The 23,318-nt window shown below is 46.3% G+C and overlaps 1 protein-coding gene across 4 annotated transcripts in view; it reads right to left on the bottom strand.

The window, feature by feature from the left end:
* Positions 1-23,318, bottom strand: part of EPB41L4B (erythrocyte membrane protein band 4.1 like 4B) — a 160,132-nt gene that overhangs the window by 109,507 nt on the left and 27,307 nt on the right. For all 4 annotated transcript variants that reach the window (XM_064379093.1, XM_021672136.2, XM_064379102.1 and 1 more), the window contains exon 2: positions 6,280-6,384. In XM_064379093.1, the coding sequence (XP_064235163.1) occupies positions 6,280-6,384 (105 nt within the window). The remainder of the gene's footprint in view (positions 1-6,279; positions 6,385-23,318) is intronic.

Genomic DNA, 23,318 nt, shown 5'->3' with positions numbered 1-23,318 from the left:
CCTTACTGCAAAATGTACCCTCAGAAAAAGTTCCATTTTCCTGTTGAAAAGGGGCTTAGGAAAGGGACTTATGGTAGCCCCATCTACCCTCCAGGACACCTGCTCCCAAGAGAGGAAGGGAGGCTCCTGCATGGTGGGGCTATTATTACCACTGCCCCAAATCCCTGCCCCTCCTCTGTCTGGCAAACTCCTCTCATTCTCTGTGCCCACATCAGTGTTTACCCTTCCTCTTGGAAATCTTGCTCATTTTATTAATAATACATAGACACTCCCTCCTCCAGACTCACAGAGGAACCTTTACACTGGCCCTTTAGAGGACTGAATACATTGTAGTTCAGGGGATTACCTGTTAATGTCTCCTACCAGAATGCGGCAGGCAGAGACAATATCCAGCTCATTTGTGCAACCATAGAGCTCAGTGCTGAGTGAGCTCCAAGTCAGAGTTGGCTGAATGGTATTGACTAAACATTCCCTTTCTTCCTTCTATACATGTATGTACATGTGAACTAAGTGCATATCAGAGCCGTACAGCCAAGTGGAAAGTGCTGGGTTTTGTAATGAGACCAAGTTCTGAATCCTGGCTTTAACCTTTACAACATTCTTAGGAACATTAGTGTCTCTGAGCCTCAGCTTCATCATCTGTAAAATGGGTCTGTTTTATGGCCTACTTTATAGATCAGTGATTAATATTAAACAAGAGTTACATAAAGACTGTAGTTCAATGCCTGGGGCTCAGGGCGAGAACTGGGTAAACAGCAGTTATCGTGATCAGGTAGTGGGAACATGAGAAGGTGCAGGCCTGAGCCCCGGGCTCTCAGAAGCAAGTTTTGATATGTAAACACAGACTCCCAGCCCCTGCTTTGAGCTGTACCAAAGTGAAATCTGCCGAGTGGGTTCCTGGATCACCTCCTGTTTTGACGTGGAAAAGGGAAGCAGGAGGTCCTAGTCCCAACTGCTAAAAATAGGTGATATCAATAGGCTTTGACAGTTGCTTCAACCAGGGTAACTGGGTTGGGCAGGGCACTATGGAAACCAGGCCTGGCTCTTTTCAGGGATCTGGGGATATAAGCTGGGTATGCAGAGAGCCGTGCCAAGAGCCCTGCAGCTGCCAACCCTCTGGTCAGGGGCTGGGTGGGAATGTCAGAGCTTGAAGGAGGCTCAATTACAGAGCAATAAGCCAACAGTCAAGTGAATCATTCCCTTCCGGGTCCACCTATTGCCCTACTGTCCGCAGGAACACCTCACCTCCTATGACATCCAATCACTTCCCAGGTCCTGTAAAAAATCAGTGGCTCCAAAAGCCATCTCAGCAGACTCTCCCAAAAGGCTCTTGTTTAAATTTGCTAAGGTTTCTCCCACAGGCCATGCAGGCCTCACAGGTTCCAATCAGCGAACTGTACCTTCTTAGTACGCTAACCCCTGGGGGCAGTGATGACTTCCGGTGCCCCCTCATACTGCCCAGTTACAAAGAGGAGACCCAGAGTCATGTCTCAGGTTACAAAAACTTTTCTCCTCCATTAATCATTAATTCTCTGAGCTCCTCAAAATCCCCATCAAATAGATGTTATTACAATGCCTCCACTTTACAGATAGGAAACTGAGGTTCAAGAGGGCGGTGTACTAGAAAGAGCATACAGACCTGAAATTGCAAAACTTGAGTCTGAGTCCAAGCTATGCTAATCACCAAGTGACTTGCCAAGATCTAAAGGATTTTTTTAAAAAAAAAACCATCTAGAAGACAGTAAAAGAAAGATCTAGAAAGATTTGACAAATGCCTCTCCTCAGGTCCCTTCTGGGGCTAAATAAGAAGGTTCTAGCCAGACGCAGTGGCTCACACCTGTAATTCCAGCACTTTGGGAGGCCAAGGTGGGTGGATCACGAGGTCGGGAGATCAAGACCATCCTGGCCAACACAGTGAAAGCACGTCTCTACTAAAAATACAAAAATTAGCTGTGTGTGGTGGCATGCGCCTGTAATCCCAGCTACTTGGGAGGCTGAGGCAGGTGAATGGCATGAATCTGGGAGGTGGAGATTGCAGTGTGCCAAGATTGCGCACTCCAGCCTGGCAAAAGAATGAGACTCCGTCTCAAAAAAAAGAAGGTTCTATCAAGTTAAGACGAGGAAGTCCTAAGTTTTGGGATCTGATTTTAAAAAGTTTTCTTTATATGTATATATAAACAACAAACCCAAGGTCAAACAATCAAATGACCACAGAGGGCACAATAAGATTTGCATAGGATAAAAAACACTTTGACACTTTGGGAGTTCAGGACACGCTTGATGAGGGGTGTGGGGGGGTCATCAGGTCTCGAAGGGTGGCTAGAAGTTTAAACAGGCGAGAAACAGCAGAAGGAGAAACAGCACAAGCACAGAGGTAAGTGCAGGCATCATCAGACCCAGCGTGTAAGGAGCCCACCTCAGAAAGCAAAGGTGGGAAGGACCAGAGCGTCCTGGGAGCTGCTGCTGCTGCACAGCTCTCGCATCCTCAGAGCTGGAGGCAGATGAGGACCCCGCCCTCCCACCTGCTTTTGCCTCATGTTCATAGAGTTGGATGCTGGAAAGGCCTGAGAGCCTGAGCATCTGCAGGTGTCTGGCCTGGGAAAGCCGCCTGAATCCTGCTGTGAACACCCCTCCTGCTGCACAGCGACGGCACAGGCGAGTGGGAAAGCCTTCCAGCCAAGTCAGCAGAGGCTCATGGCAAAGTCCTTCATAATGGAGTCACAGACTTGGCTTTCTGGGAATCTGAGTGGCTAATGAGGGGTCACGTGGGGATGAGGACCTGCTGCCAAGGCAACAGGCACAGGTTCTAATGGTAGAAGTGACAGATACCTTCTCCTTTCTAACTAGAGAAGACATTTGGAGCAGACATGCCAACCTCCCCGTTAGCTCAGAATGACTGTACATTAGAACTGTAAGAGTTCTTGGAGAAAAGGTCCAAGTACCCCATTTTACAGATGGGAAACAGAGGCCAGAGGAGAAAAAGCAGCCTATCTAAAGCCTACCAGACTGTGGCTGTGTCCCCATCCAGAATCTCATCTTGAATTATAATCCCCATAATCTCCACATGTCAAGGGCAGGACCAGGTAGAGGTAACTGGATCGGGGGGTGGTTTCCTCCATGCTGTTTTTATGATAGTGAGTTCCCAGGAGCTCTGATGTCTTTGTAAGCGTCTGGCATTCCCTCTGCTTGCACTCACTCCATCCTGTCTCCCTGTGAAGAAGGTGACTGCTTCTCCTTTGCCTCCTGCCATGATTCTAAGTTTCCTGAGGCCTCCCCAGCAATGTGGAACTGTGAGTCAATTAAACCTTTTTCCTTTATAAATTACCCAGTCTTGGGTCTTTCTTCATAGCAGTGTGAGAACGGACTAATGCACTCCTCTTTACACCCAGAATCTGAACATTAGAACTGTAAGTGTTACTGGAGAACAGGTCCAATAACCCATTTTACAGATGAGGAAACAGAGGCCAGAGGAGAAACGCAGCCTATCTAAAGCCTACCAAATGAGTCATAGGCAGAGCCAGGAACAAGGTCCAGTCTGACTTCTAGTCCAGGGCCATAGATATTCTGAAGCCAAAAATACTACATGCTTTAAGACACACAGGAGAAGGTAGAATCAAGAAGAGTTCCAGGGAAGAGGCGGGCTGGAGAGTGGCAGATGCTGGAAACAGGTGGAGGATGCCGGGACAGAGAGAAGAACTCTAAATGTGGCATCCGGGAAGCAAGTGGAAATAGGACTGCTGCTGCAGGTGTAGAGTAGATGGAGGAGAAGCAGGCGTGCTCCCTTCACTTAAGACTTAAAAAAAATGATGGAAAGACAGAATCGGAGGTGTAAGGGAAGAAAATTCAGGGAGTTTTAGCCTAATGACCTCGGTCTTCTCAGCAGGTGAGGCAACTGCTGGAACAAAGTCTCTGTGGGGACTGGATTAAAGGTCTGTGCTCAGATCCAGACATAGACCTGTGGGGTAGCCAACAGTCAATCTGGAGCTACCAAGGCTCAGGGAGAACTCGGGGGCTTGGACTCTGCTGAACTTGTGATCAGTCTGTGATCGGTGCTGGTGCCAGAAGGCACAGGCCGTGGTTCTCTCCAGCAATGCCTGGCAGGCTGGGACAAGCCGCAGAGGAAACAGATGGGCCTGCGTGTCAAGGGGAGGCCAGGGGACAGTCACGGGGGCAGGAGAATCAAAGGCCAAGTGAGGACACAGGTGAGGTGGCCGAGGCCTGGCTCGGGCTGGGAGGAAGGCCAGGGCAGGAGGAGGCTGGGAGGGAAGAAAGGGCAGGAGACCATCGTGGGCCAACCCCAGAGGGAGAGGAACTGAGAACATGGAAGGAATCAAGGGAAGTTATCCTGGAATGGGGACTGGCAGAATTCCGGATCTTAGAATGCGGGGTGGCGACAGGGCCCACGGGAATCTATGTGAAGTCTGCTCAAATGAAGCTTAAATGACAGGAAACAGTGTCCAGAATATGTAGGAAGGCCAGTAACTTCAGTCCTGAGGCTGCCCAGAGGAAGAGAAAAACCGAGACAACAGAGGCCTCACGGGATGCGAGGGACAGTCGTGAGGTCAGAGGGCAGGGCATTGGTCGGCCCAACTTCAAAGGAAGCAGAACTGGCCTGAGAGGCGGAAAGGGAAAAGCTGCTCTGCCCCTCTCCCTGGCCGGGTAGGCGGAGTGAGACTCTCTGGCTGAGAAATGAGAAGGAACCCGGGAGGGTTTGAGGAGGACAGTTCAGGGAGCACACAGTTTGGGGGTGGGGTGGGGGGTGCTGAACAGGAAGTCCTGAAGGTGCAGAGGAAGTGGCTGAGGTTGAGGGGACACCCAGTGGGAGTGTCCACCCCAGAGGCACTGTATCCAGGATGCATTCCCATCCAGATTCCAACTGTCACCTAAGGACTCAGCATCTCACTAATGTTCTCCAGCAGACCTAATTCCCAGGCACCAATTTTGTACATCTTCACCTTACAAATGTGACATTTGTAAGGTGACATTTCTAGATACAATCAGGAATTATCTGATAAGTATCTCCCAGTAGACAGCCTTAACCCATAATGAGGAGCTCCAGGTCTCCAGCGCAAACATCCTGATCAGGGAACCCAGCTTTTAATACACTGTCTAAAACAGTGCTTCCCCTTCCCCCCGTCAACCCCTTCCTTGCCTTTATTTTTCTTGACTCCTATTACCATCTGGCATATGACATATCTATGTGCACTGCTTTATCCGCAATGCTCAGCACAGGGCCCAGTGCATAATGGGCACTCCATAAATAGATTTAGATTGTCGAATAAATTATCTTTGAAACCCCAAGCTAGATTTTGTTGGGAAGGGGAACTATGAAGTCATTTCTGCTTTTGAAAAGAGTGGGTCTGAGCTTTGTAGAGTTCACTCATTCTAACATCTCCACTGTGAACAGTTTTGTCTCAGGCTAAGCAAGTCAAGTGCTGACCTAACATATCTTCCTGGGACCTGCAAGATGGTTCTCGCGCGACACCAAGACCTGCTCCGACCCCCTCCATCCCCATCCCACTAAGCCTGGCAGGCATTCAGCTGCGTTCACAGCACCTGCTCTTTACGCAGGCAGACTCTACAAGAAGATGGTGGCGCAGCCTCTTCTGCTGGTTAAAAATAAAAGCAGCACCATTAAAAGAGTTTCTTTTCTTTTCTTTTCTTTTTTTTTTTTTTTTTTGAGACAAGGTCTTACTCTGTCATCCAGGCTGGAATACTAGGGAGGCTGAGGTGGGAGGATCGATTGAGCTCACTGCAGCCTTGACCATCTGAGTTCAATCAATATCCTCCTACCTCAGCCTCCCTAGTAACTGGGACTACAGGCATGTGCCACCATGCCTGGCTAATTTTCGTATTTTTTGTAGAGATAGGGTTTCACCATGTTGCCCAGGCTGGTTGTGAACTCCTGGACTCAAGCAATCCACCTGCCTCAGCCTCCCAGAGTGCTGGGATTACAGGCATGAGCCACTGCACCCAGCCTAGAAGAACTTCTATAATGATGTTTCTTCCTTCTACCTTTTCTAGAAATGTGCCTATAATGCATCCCTAAAGCATCTCATGGACATCCTCTCCCGGTTTCTGGCCACCTCAAGTGTGAGGAATCCTGCAGGCATTGTGACACACGGCACTTGGGCACCACAACCACCGTCCCAATGCCTGTGACTGGAACAGCATCACAGTTTTACTCCTGTTTTTCTCTACCCATTTCTAGCAACTGTCGATATGCAATTAGCAATAAAAAGCCAATCTGTTCTGAAATGAATCAAAGCAGTAACTTACCGCAACCTGGGCAGAGTCGAGGAACTGGAGGCCAAAGTAATCTGTTTCCACAAGGTCCAAGTGGTACACAATCTGATCAAACAAATCCTGGCCTTTGGCATGTTTCTGGAAGACAATTGGGAAGATGAAAAAACCTAGGTGAGACAGCTAGATAAGAAGAAAAGATTTTTTTAAAAAACCCCACTTCTCTTTGTAAATTGCTTACACGTCATCACACACAAATTTTTAAATTTGTAATTATTTTGATGATAAGTACAATATAAACGCATGATTAAAGAAACTCAAATGTCACATAATAGCATAAAGTTAAGAATCTAGATAACCCTGTTAACCTTTTTGCTAGTCTCTTCTTACAAAAAGAATACTTTTTGGATGAATACCTACCTGGGAAGGTAGGTAAGCGTTGCCAAAATCAGACATGCTTGAAGAAGGGTGTAACAGGGACTTACTCTAGCATAGCGAAAGCTGGGCTGTTATCAATGCAGGCAATCTTACTTAGGAAAGAAAGCTCATCCTCTGAAATTGGCTCTTCCAGCCTTCCGATTTCACAAAGTAGGTAACCAAGGCCCCGAGAAACACAAAGACCGGCCAGAGGTCACAGGCCATGAACTAGGACTCAAACTCAAATTCCAGGTTCATGCCAAGGTTTTGGCTATGTGGTATACACATGGGCATGAGCACAGGAAAGCAGCCAGAGACATAAGGGGTCAAGTCCTGCATCTGCCACTTGACCTCGTACAAGTCACTCCTCCTAACGCTTCTATTCCTTCCCTTGTAAAATGGGCCTCGGGAAACCTGCTCTCCCTACTTCTCCTTGGGGGAAGTGAGAGTTTGAATGAGAAACCACTGCAAGAATACTGACGTCTTTGCAAATGAAAAGGCTTCTTAACAGTTACCCAAGCAGAACACAGACATGCTTCTCAGATAAAACAACGTCACTGTCGATAGATCCAAACACAAATATGTTTAAATCTAAGTGTCATAATCACAAAGAAAAAAAACCCAACTCCATAGAATGACTCGAGCAGCAACTCCTTATTATGGAAACTGGTAAAGATAGGGAAAGAATCCAGCACTAACTCTCCCTTTAACTGCAGCACTGCGTAACCTAAGAGTAAACGGCAGCATATGCAAAAATTAACTCAAAGTGCATCGAAGACCTAAATGTAAGAGCTAAAACTATAAAACTCTCAGAATAAAACATAGGCATAAAGCCTCGTGACTTTGAATTAGACAATGATTTCTTAGCTGTGACACCAAGAGTGCAAGCAACAAAAGAAAAAATAAACTGGATTTCGCCATCAAAATGTGCGAAATTTTTTTTTGCTTCAAAGGACATCGAGACACGAGGAAAGCGCAGACGACCCAAATGGGAGAACATGTTTGCAAATCATGTACCTGAGAAGGGACTTTTAATCTAGAATATATAAAGAACTATTACAACTCAATAATAAAAAGACAAATATCCAATTTAAAAATAGGCAGAGGGCATATATAGCTAGTTCCCCCACAAACATACAAATGGTCAATAAACACATGAAAAGATGCTCAACATCACTAGTCATTAGGGAAATGCAAATCAAAATTCAATTAAATACTACGTCACACCCAATAGGAAGGCTATAATGAAAAAGGCCAGACACAGTGGCTCATACCTGGAATCCCAACAATTTGGGAGTCCAAGGCAGGTGGATCACTTGAGGTCAGGAGTTCGAGACCAGCCTGGCCAACATGGTGAAATCCCGTCTCTACTAAAAATACAAAACTTAGCAGGGTGTGGTGGTGGGCACCTGTAATCCCAGCTACTCAGGAGGCTGAGGTGGGAGAATTGCTTGAATCAGGGAGGTGGAGGTTGCAGTGAGCTGAGATTATGCCATTGTATTCCAGCCTGGGTGGTAGAACGAGACGCTGTCTCAAAAATAAATAAATGAATAAATAAAAAGACAGATCATAACAAATGTTGGAGAAATAGAAACCTCGTATACTGCTGGTGGTAAATAAATAAAAAGACGGATCGTAATAAATGTTGGAGAAATTTAACATTTTAAATTTGGAAAAAAAATTTTGCTTTGGAAAATAGCCTGGCAGTTCCATAAATGGCTAAACATAGAGTTAGTTACCATATGACTCAGCAATTCTACTCGTAGGTAAGAGAAATGAAAACATATGTTCATGCAAAAACTTGTACACAAATGCTTGTAGCAGTATTATTTATAATATTCAAAGGTAGAAACAACCCAAATACCAACTGATGAATGGATCAACAAAATGCAGTATAACTGTACAATGGAGTACCACTTGGTCGTAAAAAAGAATGAAGTGCTGATACATGCTTCCACATGGATGGACCTAGAAAACACTACGTAAGTGAAAGAAGCCAGACACAGCCACACATCATACGATCCATTCATAAGAAACTTCCAAAGTAGGGAAATCTATACAGCCAGAAATTAGATTAGTGGTTGCTTCGGGCAAAGGGGTTTGGGGGATGACAGCTAAGGGGAGTCGGGTTATTTGGGGGGGGAAGCAGGATTGAAATGAAATGTTCTAAAATTAGTTGTGGTGACAGCTGCACAACTCTGTGATTATACTGAGAGTTGCTGGATTGTACACTTTAGATAGGCAAACTGGATGACAGGTGAATCTAAATAAACCTTTTAAAAATAGTAGGTGGGTGGAGTTTTTCTTTCTTAAAGTATTTCAACAAATAAATGAAGAAATAACAGAACTGCAATATCATCATTTTGCAACCCCTAAACGGGTGGTAGGCTCTAAGCCCTGAACATCAGTGGTACTAACTCTCAACAGGAGACAACCAGACATCATCCTCCTGATAAGAACACCCCATCACCTAAGGCGTAACCTCGCTCCCGAACCTTTCTCTTTACAGAGTTGGCCTGTGAGAAATTCTAGAAACTACTCAGAACAAATGATCTCATTTCTTTTTCTTTTTCTTTTTTTTTGTTGAAATGGAGTTTCACTCTTGTTGCCCAGGCTGGATGCCGCGATCTCAACTCACTGCAACCTCTGCCTCCCGGATTCAAGTGATTCTCCTGCCTTAGCCTCCTGAGTAGCTGGGACCACAGGCATGTGCCACCAAGCCCGGCTAATTTTTATATTTTTAGTAGGGACAGGGTTTCACCATTGGCCAGGCTGGTCTTGAACTCCTGACCTCAAGTGATCGGCCCACCTCGGCTTCCCAAAGTGCTGGGATTATAGGCGCGAGGCACCACACCTGGTCAAATGATCCCATTTCTTTCTTCAACAAGCAGAACGCAGGGAAGATAAGAGATAGAGGGGATACCTACAGATTAAAAGAGATTTAAAAGACACTTTTTTCTTAAAGGCAAAACAAAACTGCAATGTCTAAGGATGCACATTTGGGTGATAAAACTAGAGAAGAACAAGGAAGTAGTCATAATAAAGTCAGGGTAACTGTTGATCTTGTGGTAAGGTTACACTGAGGGCTTCTGGGCGGTGCCAGGGTTCTCCCTGACTTGTGTAGTGGTATCAGGATGTCTGCCTTCTCATAACCGAGTAAACTGGTACCTTTGTTTTCTTTGTGCAGATGTTATTTGTGTGACACACACAACAGCAATAATACAAGGTAAAAACAAAAAATGAAAACTACATCATGGGATTACAGCCTGCAGGCTCTTTCCTTCCTCGATGTAGTCCTCCTAAGGCAGCAATTCAACAGAAGCAGAAGGCAGGATGTGTAACTAGGAAAGGAGGCTGGGGGATGAGACGGCCTGATCTCTCCACCACAGGGATGCAGAGCCACAACACAGCAACACTCCGGAACACTTACTGTTCCACCATTATAAAAATAATTACGAAGATGAGATAAAAAACAAGGAAAATGTTAATGACAATGTTAGGAAAACAGACTTTAGAGGAATAAGAAAGCTGTGATTACGACTAAATAAAAATACATATGTGTTATGTACATAGACTGATAAAAACAGGAAATTTGCTAAAATGAAAATCGTTGTACAGATGCACCTTATGATGGGATTACATCTCAATAAACCTATTATAAGTTGAAGATGCACTTAAGGCCAGGCACGGTAGCTCACGCCTGTAATTCCAGTACTTTGGGAGGCTGAGGCTGGAGGATCGCTTGAGGCCAGGGGTTCAAGACCAGCCTGCACAACATAGTGAGACCCCATCTCTACAAAAAAGTAAAAAAAAAAAAAAAAAAAAATTAGTTGGGCATGGTGGCAGGTATGTGTAGTCCTAGCTACTCAGGAGGCTGAGGCAGAAGGATCACTTGAAGTTCGAGGTTGCAATAGCCATATTGCCCACTATACTCCAGCCTGAGTGACAGAGTCAGACCTTGACTTAAAAAAGAAAAGAAAGGAAAAAACGCGCTTAATACACCTAACCTACCAAACATCACAGCTTAACCTAGCCTACCTTAACTGTGCTCAGCAAAAATCACTGAACGCAAAACCTATTGTATAACAAAGCATTGAATATCTCACGTAATTTATTGAATACGGTACCGAAAGTGAAAAACAGAATGGTTGCATGGGCACCCAAAGTATGGTTTTCACTGAATGCATTATTACTTTCACACTATCATAAAGCCGCAGAGTCCTCAGTCAAACCACTGTAAATTGGAAACCATCTATATTAGGATGGAGCATAGAGAAACCCAGATAGCTTTGTTGCCAAGTTTGTTTTAGATAGGGTCTTGCTCTGTTGCCTAGGCTGGAATGCAATGGCAGGATCATGGTTCACTGTAGCCCTGAACTCCTGGGCTCAAAGGATCCACCTGCCTCAGCCTCCCCAGTAGCTAGGATTACAGGCGCAGCCCACTACACTAGGCTAATTTTAAAATATTTTGTAGAGGCGGGGTCTTGCTATGTTGCCCATACTGGTCTTTTTTTTTTTTTTTTTTTTTTTTGAGATGGAGTTTCGCTATTGTTACCCAGGCTGGAGTGCAATGGCATGATCTCGGCTCACCGCAACCTCCGCCTCCTGGGTTCAGGCAATTCTCCTGCCTCAGCCTCCTGAGTAGCTGGGATTACAGGCGTGCGCCACCATGCCCAGCTAATTTTTTGTATTTTTAGTAGAGACGGGGTTTCACCATGTTGACCAGGATGGTCTTGATCTCTTGACCTCGTGATCCACCCGCCTCGGCCTCCCAAAGTGCTGGGATTACAGGCATGAGCCACCGTGCCCAGCCCCCACTGGTCTTAAACTCTGGGCTCAAGTGATTCACCTTGGCCTCCTAAAGCACTTGGAGGTGTGAGCCCCCAGGCTCGCCTCTCCCCAGGTTTTAACAGTGATCTTCTGGCAGTTGTCAGAGAACAAATCAATTTCTCAAACATCACCATTCTGGTACTTTTCCTTCTTGACCTTAACAACCCATACTTGGGAAATTTTTTTCCCTATACTATCCATCGCTACTGGCTCTACACAATACCTATTATCATGGCTCCAGTGCTTCATTAGAGAATCTCCTAGTGGGACAGAACTAGCTAAGTAACACTTTCAGCAGCAGGATGTAGCAGAAAAATTGGGCCAGGAGGAAGCAAGAAACCTGTGCTCTAGTCCCAGATGCACCACCAACTGCAACCTTAAGCAATTCACAATTTCCCCAAATGCATATCGCCGAGCCAGACTTGTCCTGCGGCAGCAAACAGGCCATGGCGCCCTGAATACACAGGGTCACCAAAACGCAAATGGCCCCAAATCCAACCTGTTCCCCACCTGGGTCTCCCTGTGTCGGTTCCGGGCTGACCATCCCATCGCTCAGAGCATTAACTGAACATTAGGTAAAATGAAGAGGGTTAGCCCAGGCTGCTGTCTAGGTCTTTCCAAATCTCACTTTTCTGATGTTTCTAAAATGGCTCTTAGTGTAGAAGGGCTCGAGGTGAAGGTTGGGAAAGGGACCTTTCTAGGGGTGGCAGGTTCCTCCTGCCAAGCCAGATGCTCACTGAGCTGGCTCGGAGGTGGAAGACAGCAGGGGCTGGGGGATAGGTACCATCTTCACTCAACTTTGGTGCTTTTTTACGTATCTCTAACCGCCCTCCCATATATCCCCCAAGTACACTCTTTGTCTGCTATCTTCTGCTGGAATAGAGAATTCCCAACAGCCCTTTCCAGCTTCAAGAATAACCTAGTTAAAGTATGCGGGCTGGAATGGCGGGGTCCTCAAAACAGGGTTCTGCAGCGGGTTACGGGTAGAATGAAGACAAGGTGATCAAGGCCACTGCCCCTGAAACCACCATCTCTCACTCCTCCCAGCCTGCAGTGTCCCCTCTCAAAACTAAGAAAGCTCCAGGTAACTTACTTCGCCTGCACCACCAGCCTGGACACCCCACCTGGGGCAACCCCTACAAGTCCACAAACTGTTGTCTCAGACTTAGCCCAAACATTCTGTCTTTCAGGAGCCTGCCCAACTCTACTCCCACCCCCGGAGAAGTAAGTGCTGCCTCCTTGGCATTCCCGTAAGCAGGCACGTGCCTTAAGTGTATACACACTCATCACACTGCACTGCAGCTGCCTGTGCTCCTGTGTCAGAGTCCTACTTCTGACCGAGAGCACTCACTCCCTGAGGACAGGGTCCAGCTGTGTTCATCTGAGTACTCACATCTCTGTCCCTCCGTCCCCAAAGCACAGTGCCTGGCTGGCACACAGCAGGCCCTCCATAAATGACTATTTTATGCAGGGAGGGAGGGACGGATGGGTGGGTGGGTGGGTGGGTGGATGGATGGATGGATGTGAATGGAAGGATGAATAGCAGTGGGAGGTGGGGTAAGGTCTGATGCCAAGAAAGAGATGTTCTGGATGAGCCATGCTACAACACTGACAACAGACTGGTGATGCTCTACCAGCGGCAGGCCTAAAAAAGAGGACACCCTCATTAAAATCTTTTCAAATTAAGTATTCCATGAACAAGCACCTGGGGACCCGTGTGCACTGCCAAGGCTGTTTACCTAAGCATAATTTCATTGTCATTATGCGAAGCGCTGTTGAGTGGTTATAATAGGAGATGAGTTACTGTGACAAGCCTGGAAAGCCATTCCTTGTTGTCTTATCATTACCTAGGTCTCCTCTTCTGTGATGAATTCATCCACTCATTTAATAAATATTTCCCAATTGCTCATCAAGTCCCAACCACCATTCCGGGTGTTGCAGACACAGTTCACGTTACTCCCTCACTACGGGAAGCCCTGTAGGAACTAAAGGAAGCTCTCACTGAACAAGCACTTCTCGAGGGGCCAAGCCATCCAAAACAGTGTTGGGACTCAAACCCAGGGGTAGCAACACCACTTCCCTCCCTGCCTTCTTAAGCAGAACGCACTGAATGTAAACGCTAAGTTGGGATCCCTGTTCTGAAATGCAGTGACACTCCATCTCCTTCCAGAGTTGTAGGGTGAGCTGTTCCCAAACAGCAGGCTCCAGAGAGCTCCCACCTTTGAGTTCTCGCATTGATGTTTTCTAGTTTTTCTGCCAACACATTAACTTTTCACAAAGACCAGCAACTGGTGGTTTTGAGTCAGTCTGTGTCTCTGTAGCAGCTTCTTCTGATGACATGAGCTAAAAATAACCCAGCTCATTAAAGTCATGTGTAAAATAAGAGTACATAGTTGCCAGTGAAAGACGGGCAGGCAGGCAGCAGGAGACAGGATGGCCATTGGGATATCTTTGCTGGTCAGCCTGAGGTTCTTATTTTGCTTATTCACTGGTTCCTACCTGTGCTCCCGATAAGGGAGACTGCTGGACAGCTGATGTCTTAACTGGCCCCCAAAAATAAATGAACTATCCTGACCTTCTTAGATAAGATGCTGCTGGCAATGTCTGACTGCAGTCTGACCCAAGCGCAACATTAACAGGTCGGATCTGGTCCTGGAAGAACAAAGAAGAGAGAAGCCAACCCATCCAAATCTCATTAGTCTCAATAGCATAAGATGCCAGGCATCCCAGGTAGGTTTGAAAGGAGGAAGTAAGCTGCATGTGAGCATGCCAGTCAAATGTGTACATCCTATTTGTGAACTTAATTGCAAAAGCACGTTTGCAATTTTCTATGCAGAAAAGTGATTTCGGCAGCCATCTCCTTGAGGGTAAACGTGGCTCTCCTCTATCTACTTGCCCCACAACCATCAGATGACGTGTCTATCTTTTTTGAGACAGGGTCTTGTTCTGTTACCCAGGGTGGATGGAGCACAGTGGCGCCATCACGGCTGATTACAGCCTCAACCTCCTGGGCTCAAGTGATCCTCCCACCTCAGCCTCCTGAGTAGCTGAGACCCCAGGAGCACTCCACTATGGTGTCTCACTATGCTGCCTAGGCTGATCTTAAACTCCTGGGCTTCAGTGATCCTTCTACCTTGGCATCCCAAAGTGCTGGAATTATAGGTGTGAGCCACCACTCCTGGCTGGCATGTCTTTCTGTGGCCAGCTTTGGGAAGGCCTCTTCCCTTCCATCTCCATCATGGCTCAAGACACGTCACTTTGTACCTGTACTTCAGCAACAGGCCTCCAAGTGGTCCCATCCTATAGTTGGAATGATGGTGTCCCTCTAAATTCATACATTGAAAACTAACACCCAGTGTGACAGTACTAAGAAGTGGGGCCTTCAGGAAGTGATTAAGTCACTAGGGCCCTGCCCTCAGGAATGGGACTAGTGCCTGTATAAAAGAGGCTGAAGCCAGCGGCCTCGCCCGTGCTGCTGCGTGAGGATGCAGCAACAAGAGGCCACCCACGAGCATCTCGCCAGCCACTGAATCTGCCGGCTCCTTGATCTTGGACATCCAGGCCCCAGAGCTGTAAGAAAAAGTTTCTGGGCCAGGCATGGTGGCTCACGCCTACAATCCCAGCACTTTGGGAGGCCAAGGCAGGAGGACTGCTTGAGTCCAGAAGTTCCAGAGCAACCTGGGCAAGACAGGGAAACCTCATCTCTACAGATTAAAAAAAAAAAGATTAGCTGGGTATGGTGGCATGTGCCTGTAATCCCAACTACTCAAGAGGCTGAGGTGAGAGGATCACTTGAGCCTGGGAGGTTGAGACTGCAGTGAGCTGTGATCATGCCACTGCACTCCAGCCTGGGTAACAGAGTGAGACCCTGCCTCAAAACATGAATGAATGGCCTGTAATCCCAGCACTTTGGGAGGCCGAGGCAGGAGGATCATTTGAGGTCAGGACTTTCAGACCAGCCTGGCCAACATGGCAAAACTCTGTCTCAACTAAAAATACAAAACAGCTGGGTGTTGTGGTGCGCACCTGTAGTCCCAGCTACTCAGGAGGTGGAGGCAGGAAATTGCTCGAAACTGCAAGGTGGAGGTTGCAGAGAGCGGAGATCATGCCACTGCACTTCAGCCTGGGCCACAGAGCAAGACTTCATGGAAAGGGGAGGGGAAAGGGGAGGGGAAAGGGGAGGGGGAAGGGGAGAGGAAGGGGGAGGGGAAAGGGGTGGGGAAAGGGGGAGGGGGAGGGGGAGGGGAGGGGAGGAGGAGAGGAGGGGAGGAGGAGGGGAGGGGGAGGGGAGGGGGAGGGGAGAGAGAAAGAAAGAGAAAAAGAGAAAGAGAAAGGAAGGAAGGATGGAAGGAAGGAAAGAAGGGAGGGAAGGAGGGAGGGAAAGGAAAGGAAGAAAGAAAGAAGTTTCTGTTGTTTATAATTTACCCAGCCTAAGGTATTTGGTCACAGCAACCGAGAGGGCCTAAGACACCCACCCGCTAGTGTGTCCCTCCGGACACCCACCTTCCCTCTGTTTGCCAGAATGGTCTTTCTGTAAACACTGCCCTCATCTCAGTCACTTCTCTGCTCAAAAAACATCCACCAGGGAATGAAGTGCAGGCTCCTCAGGCTGGTGTCAGGGACTCTGCACCATCCACACTGCCTAACCTATTTCAAGCTGTATCCCCCACAGGACCCCATATGTACCCTAGGCTCTGGTCAAACTATGAAGCATGTTGCTCTCCAAATACAAGGCCCACCCCAACATGCACAGCAGGTCCCGCCTCCCAGGCTTGGCTGGTGTCCTTCCTTTGCCTAGGATGCCCTTCTCCCACACTCCCATTCCTTTCCCCACCTGCAGCAAGCCAATCTCTAGGGCCAATTTCAAGTAACACTCTTCATTATTCAGCTTCCTTGTTGGCAGCACTCTGCCCTATTCATATTTGCTTCTCTGCCAGCTGACATTCTGAGGCTCAATAAACATAAACACTCATGTGGATTAAGGAGAATCCTCAGTTCCTACAACAGTCTTCAAACAACTCACTTTTCAGAAGCCTGATGTGCCTGGTCCAAATCCATCGGAACTCTCTGTAGCTGGCCAGGACCTGGATGCAGAACCCTGTTACTCCCGTCATCCTTCCCTTGTCTGTCCTAACGCACACTGGGACACTGATGCTTTGGAAGCCATATCCCACTGCAGCCAATCCTTGTGGCTAACAAAATGCTATGCCTTTTATGTACAAAATGCTAACAAGTCCTGGATTTTGATGCATGAGTTAAAAAACCACCAAACTAACTGTAGTGATGGTTTCTAACCCAAGTGCAGCCTTTGCATTTGTTCCAATGAAATTGCATCTTATTTAAACTAGCCTATGATCTATCCTATTAAGAACACTGGGGGCCGGGCGAGGTGGCTCACGCCTGTAATCCCAGCACTTTGGGAGGCCGAGGCGGGGGGATCACGAGGTCAAGAGATCAAGACCATCCTGGTCAACATGGTGAAACCCCGTCTCTACTAAAAATACAAAAAATTAGCTGGGCACGGTGGCGCGTGCCTGTAATCCCAGCTACTCAGGAGGCTGAGGCAGAAGAATTGCCTGAACCCAGGGGCGGAGGTTGCGGTGAGCCGAGATCGCGCCATTGCACTCCAGCCTGGGTAACAAGAGCGAAACTCCTTCTCAAAAAAAAAAAAAAAAAGAAAGAAACAAAGAAAGAACATTACAAGTCTCAGTCTGTTATTCCATCTATCAGTGATTAATCCCAGTTTTACAACATGTGGGAAATCTGATAAGCAGGGCTGAGCTGGGGAGTGGTGGTGCTGGAGGTGTCTTTCTTTAGTTCGACAGTACCTAAAGGCACCTGTCCGATGGTAACTTCAACCCCAGGCATGACTGCACAGAGCTGTACCACATGGCACTGTGCCCTGGGACTCTGTGAGGCAGAAATGGTGGGCTGGAAACCAGTTCTACCACTTCTCTAGCAATACAACCAAGGCCTTAGGCACCTCCAACTCCTGTAGTACTCTCATCTGCCCCGTCACCCTTGCTAAATCATGGTAATAACGAAAAAGCAAGATAGCAAATGGGCATACACTGTGCACTGTGGTGTTCCATACAAAGGAATTATTATGACTTTCATTGAAACCTGTTTCTCCCACTTGTCCACAGGAATAACATGATGAGCTTTTTGTCAGATGCTTAATAAAAATAGAGGTATATGACGTTTAGTAATCTCACTGAAAGAAAAATTGAGGTTAGTCTGGTTTGGGGACTTTTGTAAATCCATGTTCATCCCTAGAGATCAATTCCTTCCTTTCCAAGTCCTTAAACACCCCTAGTTTAAATCGCTGTCAGCCAGCAGTTCCCAGAAGGCACCAACCTCAAGGCCTGTTTCAGCTATTTCTAGGAAGTACTGATTTTATGATTAGTTACCAGCTCTACCTTCTCCCCAATAACTTGCCAGTTTTCTATGAGCCTTGGCAGGAAACTAGCCCTGTATCTCTCTCTTTCTCTGTGTGTGTGTCTCTCTCTCTCTCTCTATGTGACACACACACACACACACACACACACACACACACAGACCTCTAAGTGGCCCAGGAGTCAGTGTTCCCATTGCTAACACTGCTAAACCACCACAAACAAATATAAACGGTTTACTCTTGGACATCATAAATACAAATACCTGAAATTACCAAATAAGTTATCTTAACATTCATCACAAGTGAGAAATATCATCTCAGCCATCAGCAAGATTTGGTGACTCAAAACTAGAACCAAATGAGGCAAAGACCATGTAGAAGTGTCCATGGTCTACTGGACTTAAGGCCAGGCTGTCCAGCTTATAAATTTCACCTCCCAGTTGAAGAGTGCCTCAATGTTACAAAGGTTCCATGACCCCATTTCCCAGAGGAGACTGAGCCTCAGGGAAGTTACATCAACAATTCATACTGCTTATAAGTGGCAGCACTATAATAGGGACCCAGCCTTCCTGATTTTTAGGACAGAGTTCTTTCTATCTCATCCCACTACCTCTCTAGCCATCTCATTCACCCCTTTAGCTCCAAGCATATACAATATGCCTTGCAAACAAGAAATATTTCTTAAGCCCAATTTAACACAGAAATACTGAAAGCCTCCTCCATGCACGGTCTTGGCTAGGGTTGGGATACAAGGCCACACACAGCCCATCAAACAGATCTCACAGTGGGGAGGCAATTCCCAATTCCCACTTAGTCTGAAGGGCAGGAAAGCTGCAGCACAGTGAAAAGCAGATTATTTGCTCACAAACTAACACAGAGGCCAAGACACTGTAGTGAGGAGGGACGTCAACAGTCTAGGCGGCTCCTGGAAATTCAATTCTGGTAAAACAGAGCACATGTTATTAATTTCCTGGCTTGCCTGGCTAACAATCTCTTAGAAATCAGAGGAAGGAACAGAAACTACTGTCCTTCATTTTGATCAACAAGGAAGTAAGAACAATCTTAGAAGAAAGTGACTGCCTGTCATCTTGGTGTGCGAGTCCATGGAAGGAGGCGTTGCTGATCAGTTTCACGGATGACCAAAGTCCTCCTCACTCCATGGGCCAGGGGCTCCCAATGTGCTCCAGGAGGTCCAGACAGGCAGATTCTAGGCTTAACTGTTCCACCACAGAACCACAGCCACACTGGCTTCGACTAACAAAGGGATCAATTTAAAACAATGAGACTTTGTGATGCATTATCGATCAACTATTGATCAGCCTCTGTGCCAAGCTGATAAACCGTCCTTATGCCATTCTGTATTTAGATCTCCACAGAGATTCAAAACGCTCATTTCTTCCTTTAACGGCATCTCCTTCACAGTGAGGACCACGTGACCCCACTGATCACATTCTCATGAACCCTCTTTCAATCAACATAGAATACCTAACTTCTGCTATGGACCTCAATACCTGTCTACCTACAGCTCTGTCCAAACATGTCTAACACTAGGGATTCAATAGTTACTTGACAAATGCCTTTCCCATTTATTCCTCAAGATGCTCACTAAAGCCAAGGATACCTAAAGCTACTTGATTCTGGCTGCCCTGAGACTTGGTTTCACCCATCACTTTTTTTGGTCATACTCCTAGCAGACACACTGGCTAATATACTATCCCTACTGACAGGGACATTAACAAAATACCAGGCAGCCTCCCTAACACAAAGGTCCACTGGACAAACTTCTCTTAGAGTTTGTATTGGGAGTCTCCCGCTGTTGCCATTATCATCAGGCAAGATAAATCATGTAAACTGTCACAGTAGATTTGCCTGAGTCCACTCAAATCCCTCATGGATGGGGAAGTAGGAGGGAGATACCCTGAATGACCTCTAAGGCAGGTGCATCCCATCCCAGTTACACCAAAAACTTAAAAAATACCAGGTGACCTCTAAGGCAGGTGCCTCCCATCCACTTTACACCAAAAAACTTAAAACGTACCAGGTGGCCAAATACGTAAGGTGTCAGTTTCAGCGTTATTCTTTTAAACTGTGGAGCTTACAAACACGGCTGCAAATTCTGACACTCTTATCAAGAGAGAGCATCTTTGCCTGTCCTTTTCCCTTGAATATGGAAGAGCCTGGCACCGCGTCAACCAAATCACATATGGTGTTAATGATGTTCTGTGACTTCCAAGGCTAGGTGACAGTTCTCCTGGGAAGCTTACTCTAGAAGAGCCAGCTACCATGTAAAATGTTCAACTACCCTGAGACTGCCATATTTAAGAGGCCACAAGTAGGTGTGCCAGTCATCCATCCCAGGTGAGTTCAGTCTTCCAGCAATCCCTTCCAAGACACCAGACATGTGAGTGCAGTCATTTTGGAACCTCCACACGAGCCCGTCTTCCAACTGAGTACCCCCTGGTCAATGCCATGAGGAGCAGAAGAATCTCCCAGCTGTGAGCCCTACTCAAATTGTTGACCAACAGAATCCATCAGGTTTTACAGCACTAAGCTAAGCATTGGGGGAGTTTGTTATGCAACAACAGATTACCACAATGAAAACCAGATATATACACAGATACAGTGTGTGTGCGCATGCTATTGTATGTATATATAAAAGATTTTGTATTTATGTTTTTCATAATTTAAAAAATGTTTCTTAGGACATCCTCACACCATGACATTAACTTAGGTTTCATTTGCTTGAAGACGAGGAAGCAGAATTAAACATATGCATTCTTTTTTTTTTTTTGAGGCAGAGAGTTTCACTCATTGTCCAGGCTGAAGTACAATGGCACCGTCTTGGGTCACTGCAACCTCTGCGATTCTCCTGCCTCAGCCTCCTAAGTAGCTGGGATTACAGGTACACGCCACCACAACTGGCTAATTTTTTGTGTTTTAAGTAGAGATGGGGTTTCACCATGTTGGCCAGGCTGTCTCGAACTCTGGACCTCAGGTGATTCACCTGCCCTGGCCTCCCAAAGTCTGAGATTACAGGTGTGAGCCACTGTGCCTGGAAAACATATGCATTATTTAAAAACACACACACACACACACAACAACAAAAAATGTTTCTGAAGGGCACTAACTCCGTTTAGGAGAAAGATGTAACGATACTGGACTCTGAGGCTGCCTTACACTCCAATCCATATTAAGAACTCAATAAGCTGCATTGAAAAGAGGAGAAATGGATGTACAGATAAAAAGAACTTAAGAGACATACCTACTAGATGCAATGTGTGGTCTGTAGTAGTTCCTGGTTTAAACAAACCAACCGTAAAGGGGTTTTTAAGATGACTACACTAACTCCATCAAGGACTTTGTAATAGATGACATTAAGAAATCACTGTTAGGCCAGGTGTGGTGGCTCATGCCTGTAATCCCAGTACTTTGGGAGGCAGAGGTAGGTGGATTGTTTAAGCCCAGGAGTTTGAGACCAGCCTGGGAAACACTGTGAGACCTGATCTCTACTAAAAATAAAAATTTAGCCGGTTGCAGTTGTACATGCCTGTGGTCTCAGCTACTTGGGAAGCTGAGGTAGGAGGACTGAGGATTGCTTGAGGCCAGGAGATTGAAGCTGCAGTGAGCCATGATCATCACATCACTGCATTCCAGCTCGGGCAACAGAGACCCTGCCTCAAAAAAAAAAAAAAAAAGTATCACTGTTCATTTTGTTGAGCATGATAATGATATTGTGGCTGTGTGTGTGTGTGTGTGTGTGTGTGTGTGTGTGTAAAGTATTTATCAGCGAATATTTAAGTATTAACAGGTTAAACAATAAGTTGCCTGGGACTTGCTTTAAAATGGTTCAGAATAATAAGCAGGTGTTGTGTACATGAGAGCTTCATCACACTTTCATGATATTTTGCATATTTTTTAATGTCCACAATAAATAAAACAGAATCTTGTAACATGCAAAGGAGTTGGGGATTGGAGGGTGTCAGCACAGTGTGGGCTGAGCCCTGACTTGGAGACTCCGGGTCACTGGGTAAAGAGTCCGACGTCCACAGTGAAAAGGAAAGTGTTGTGGGATGCAGATGGAAATAATTACTCCAAGCCATTAACAATTCATCTCTTCCACACTGTGAAAACGAAACACAATACACAGGACTCCTGGGATCCAACTCAGCACCTACCTACAGACATTGAGACACATTTTGTCCCCGTGCCCCAGTGCTTGGTGCCCCTTATAAAGGGGCTGCACTCCTGTACCTGGTGCCTAACTTCACAGACACCACATACTTTTACAACAAGAAACAAAGTAAATGCACCAATGAAAGCTAAGTTTTTAGCTTTAAACACCAAAGTTAACTTTCTACTTGAGCTAATTTTATGGAAACAATATTTTTAGTCCTTAGAAGATTGCTGAGGGATACAGAATTGATTTTTTGTTTTTTTTGAGACAGAGTCTCGCTCTGAGGCCAGGCTAGAGTGTAATGGCACGATCTGGACTCACTGCATCCTCCGCCTCCTGGGTTCAAATGATTCTCCTGCCTCAGCCTCCTGAGTAGTTGGGATTACGGGCACCCGCCATCACTACTGGCTAATTTTTGTATTTTTAGTAGGGGCAGAGTTTTGTCATGTTGGCCAGCCTGGTCTCGAACTCCTGACCTTAAGTGATCCACTCACCTCGGCCTCCCAAAGTGCTGGGATTACAGGCGTGAGCCACCACACCCGGCCCAGGATTGATTTTTGACTTTGAACTAAAGCACCGTAATCCACAACCCAGCAAAATAAGAACATCATGATATGGAACAGGACAAGCTCTTCAGTGGACATCCTTGGATGGCCACCCTGCCTGGGGCTCAGTATTACAGGTGCAAGAACATAAGAATGTTCTAGAAATCAGCACATTCAAGTCATTCATTTTATGGATGGAAAAAGCGAGGCAAGAGGCAGGTCACACAGCCAGGCAGTGACTGCAAAACCAGGAATAAAAAGCAAATCTTCTGACCCTGAGACCAATACAATTCTCCTTCTTAGGACTATCTTCAGGCGACTGTATTATAGGCATCCGAACAGGAAAAGAAAAGGCAAGGCTCACATTTCTGCTACTGAAAGGTTAAGAACCAAATATGCGACACCAAAAAAACCCCCAGACATCTCAGTGTTATAAACTCCTTGACCATAAAAAAGTGGTTTGGGTATATGTTTTTTGCTTTTTTCTTTATGGTAAATCAGGAAACACACACACACACACACACACACACACACACACACACACACACACACAACATACTACCACAGGAGAAAGGAAAAAGAAAATGAAACAAATTTGTGCCTCACTAAACAGTAAGATGCAATTAAAATGATGGATGTCTCTGTGCCAGAGGTTGAATTTGAAACAAGCTGCTGGAAGCAGGGCAGCTCTGAAAATAAATTGCCAAATTAC

Source organism: Aotus nancymaae, unplaced genomic scaffold (assembly GCF_030222135.1).
Source record: "Aotus nancymaae isolate 86718 unplaced genomic scaffold, 86718_ANA_hifiasm-v0.15.2.pri h1tg000003l, whole genome shotgun sequence".
Lineage (NCBI taxonomy): Eukaryota > Metazoa > Chordata > Mammalia > Primates > Aotidae > Aotus > Aotus nancymaae.
This window is presented reverse-complemented; position numbering and strand designations above follow the sequence as displayed.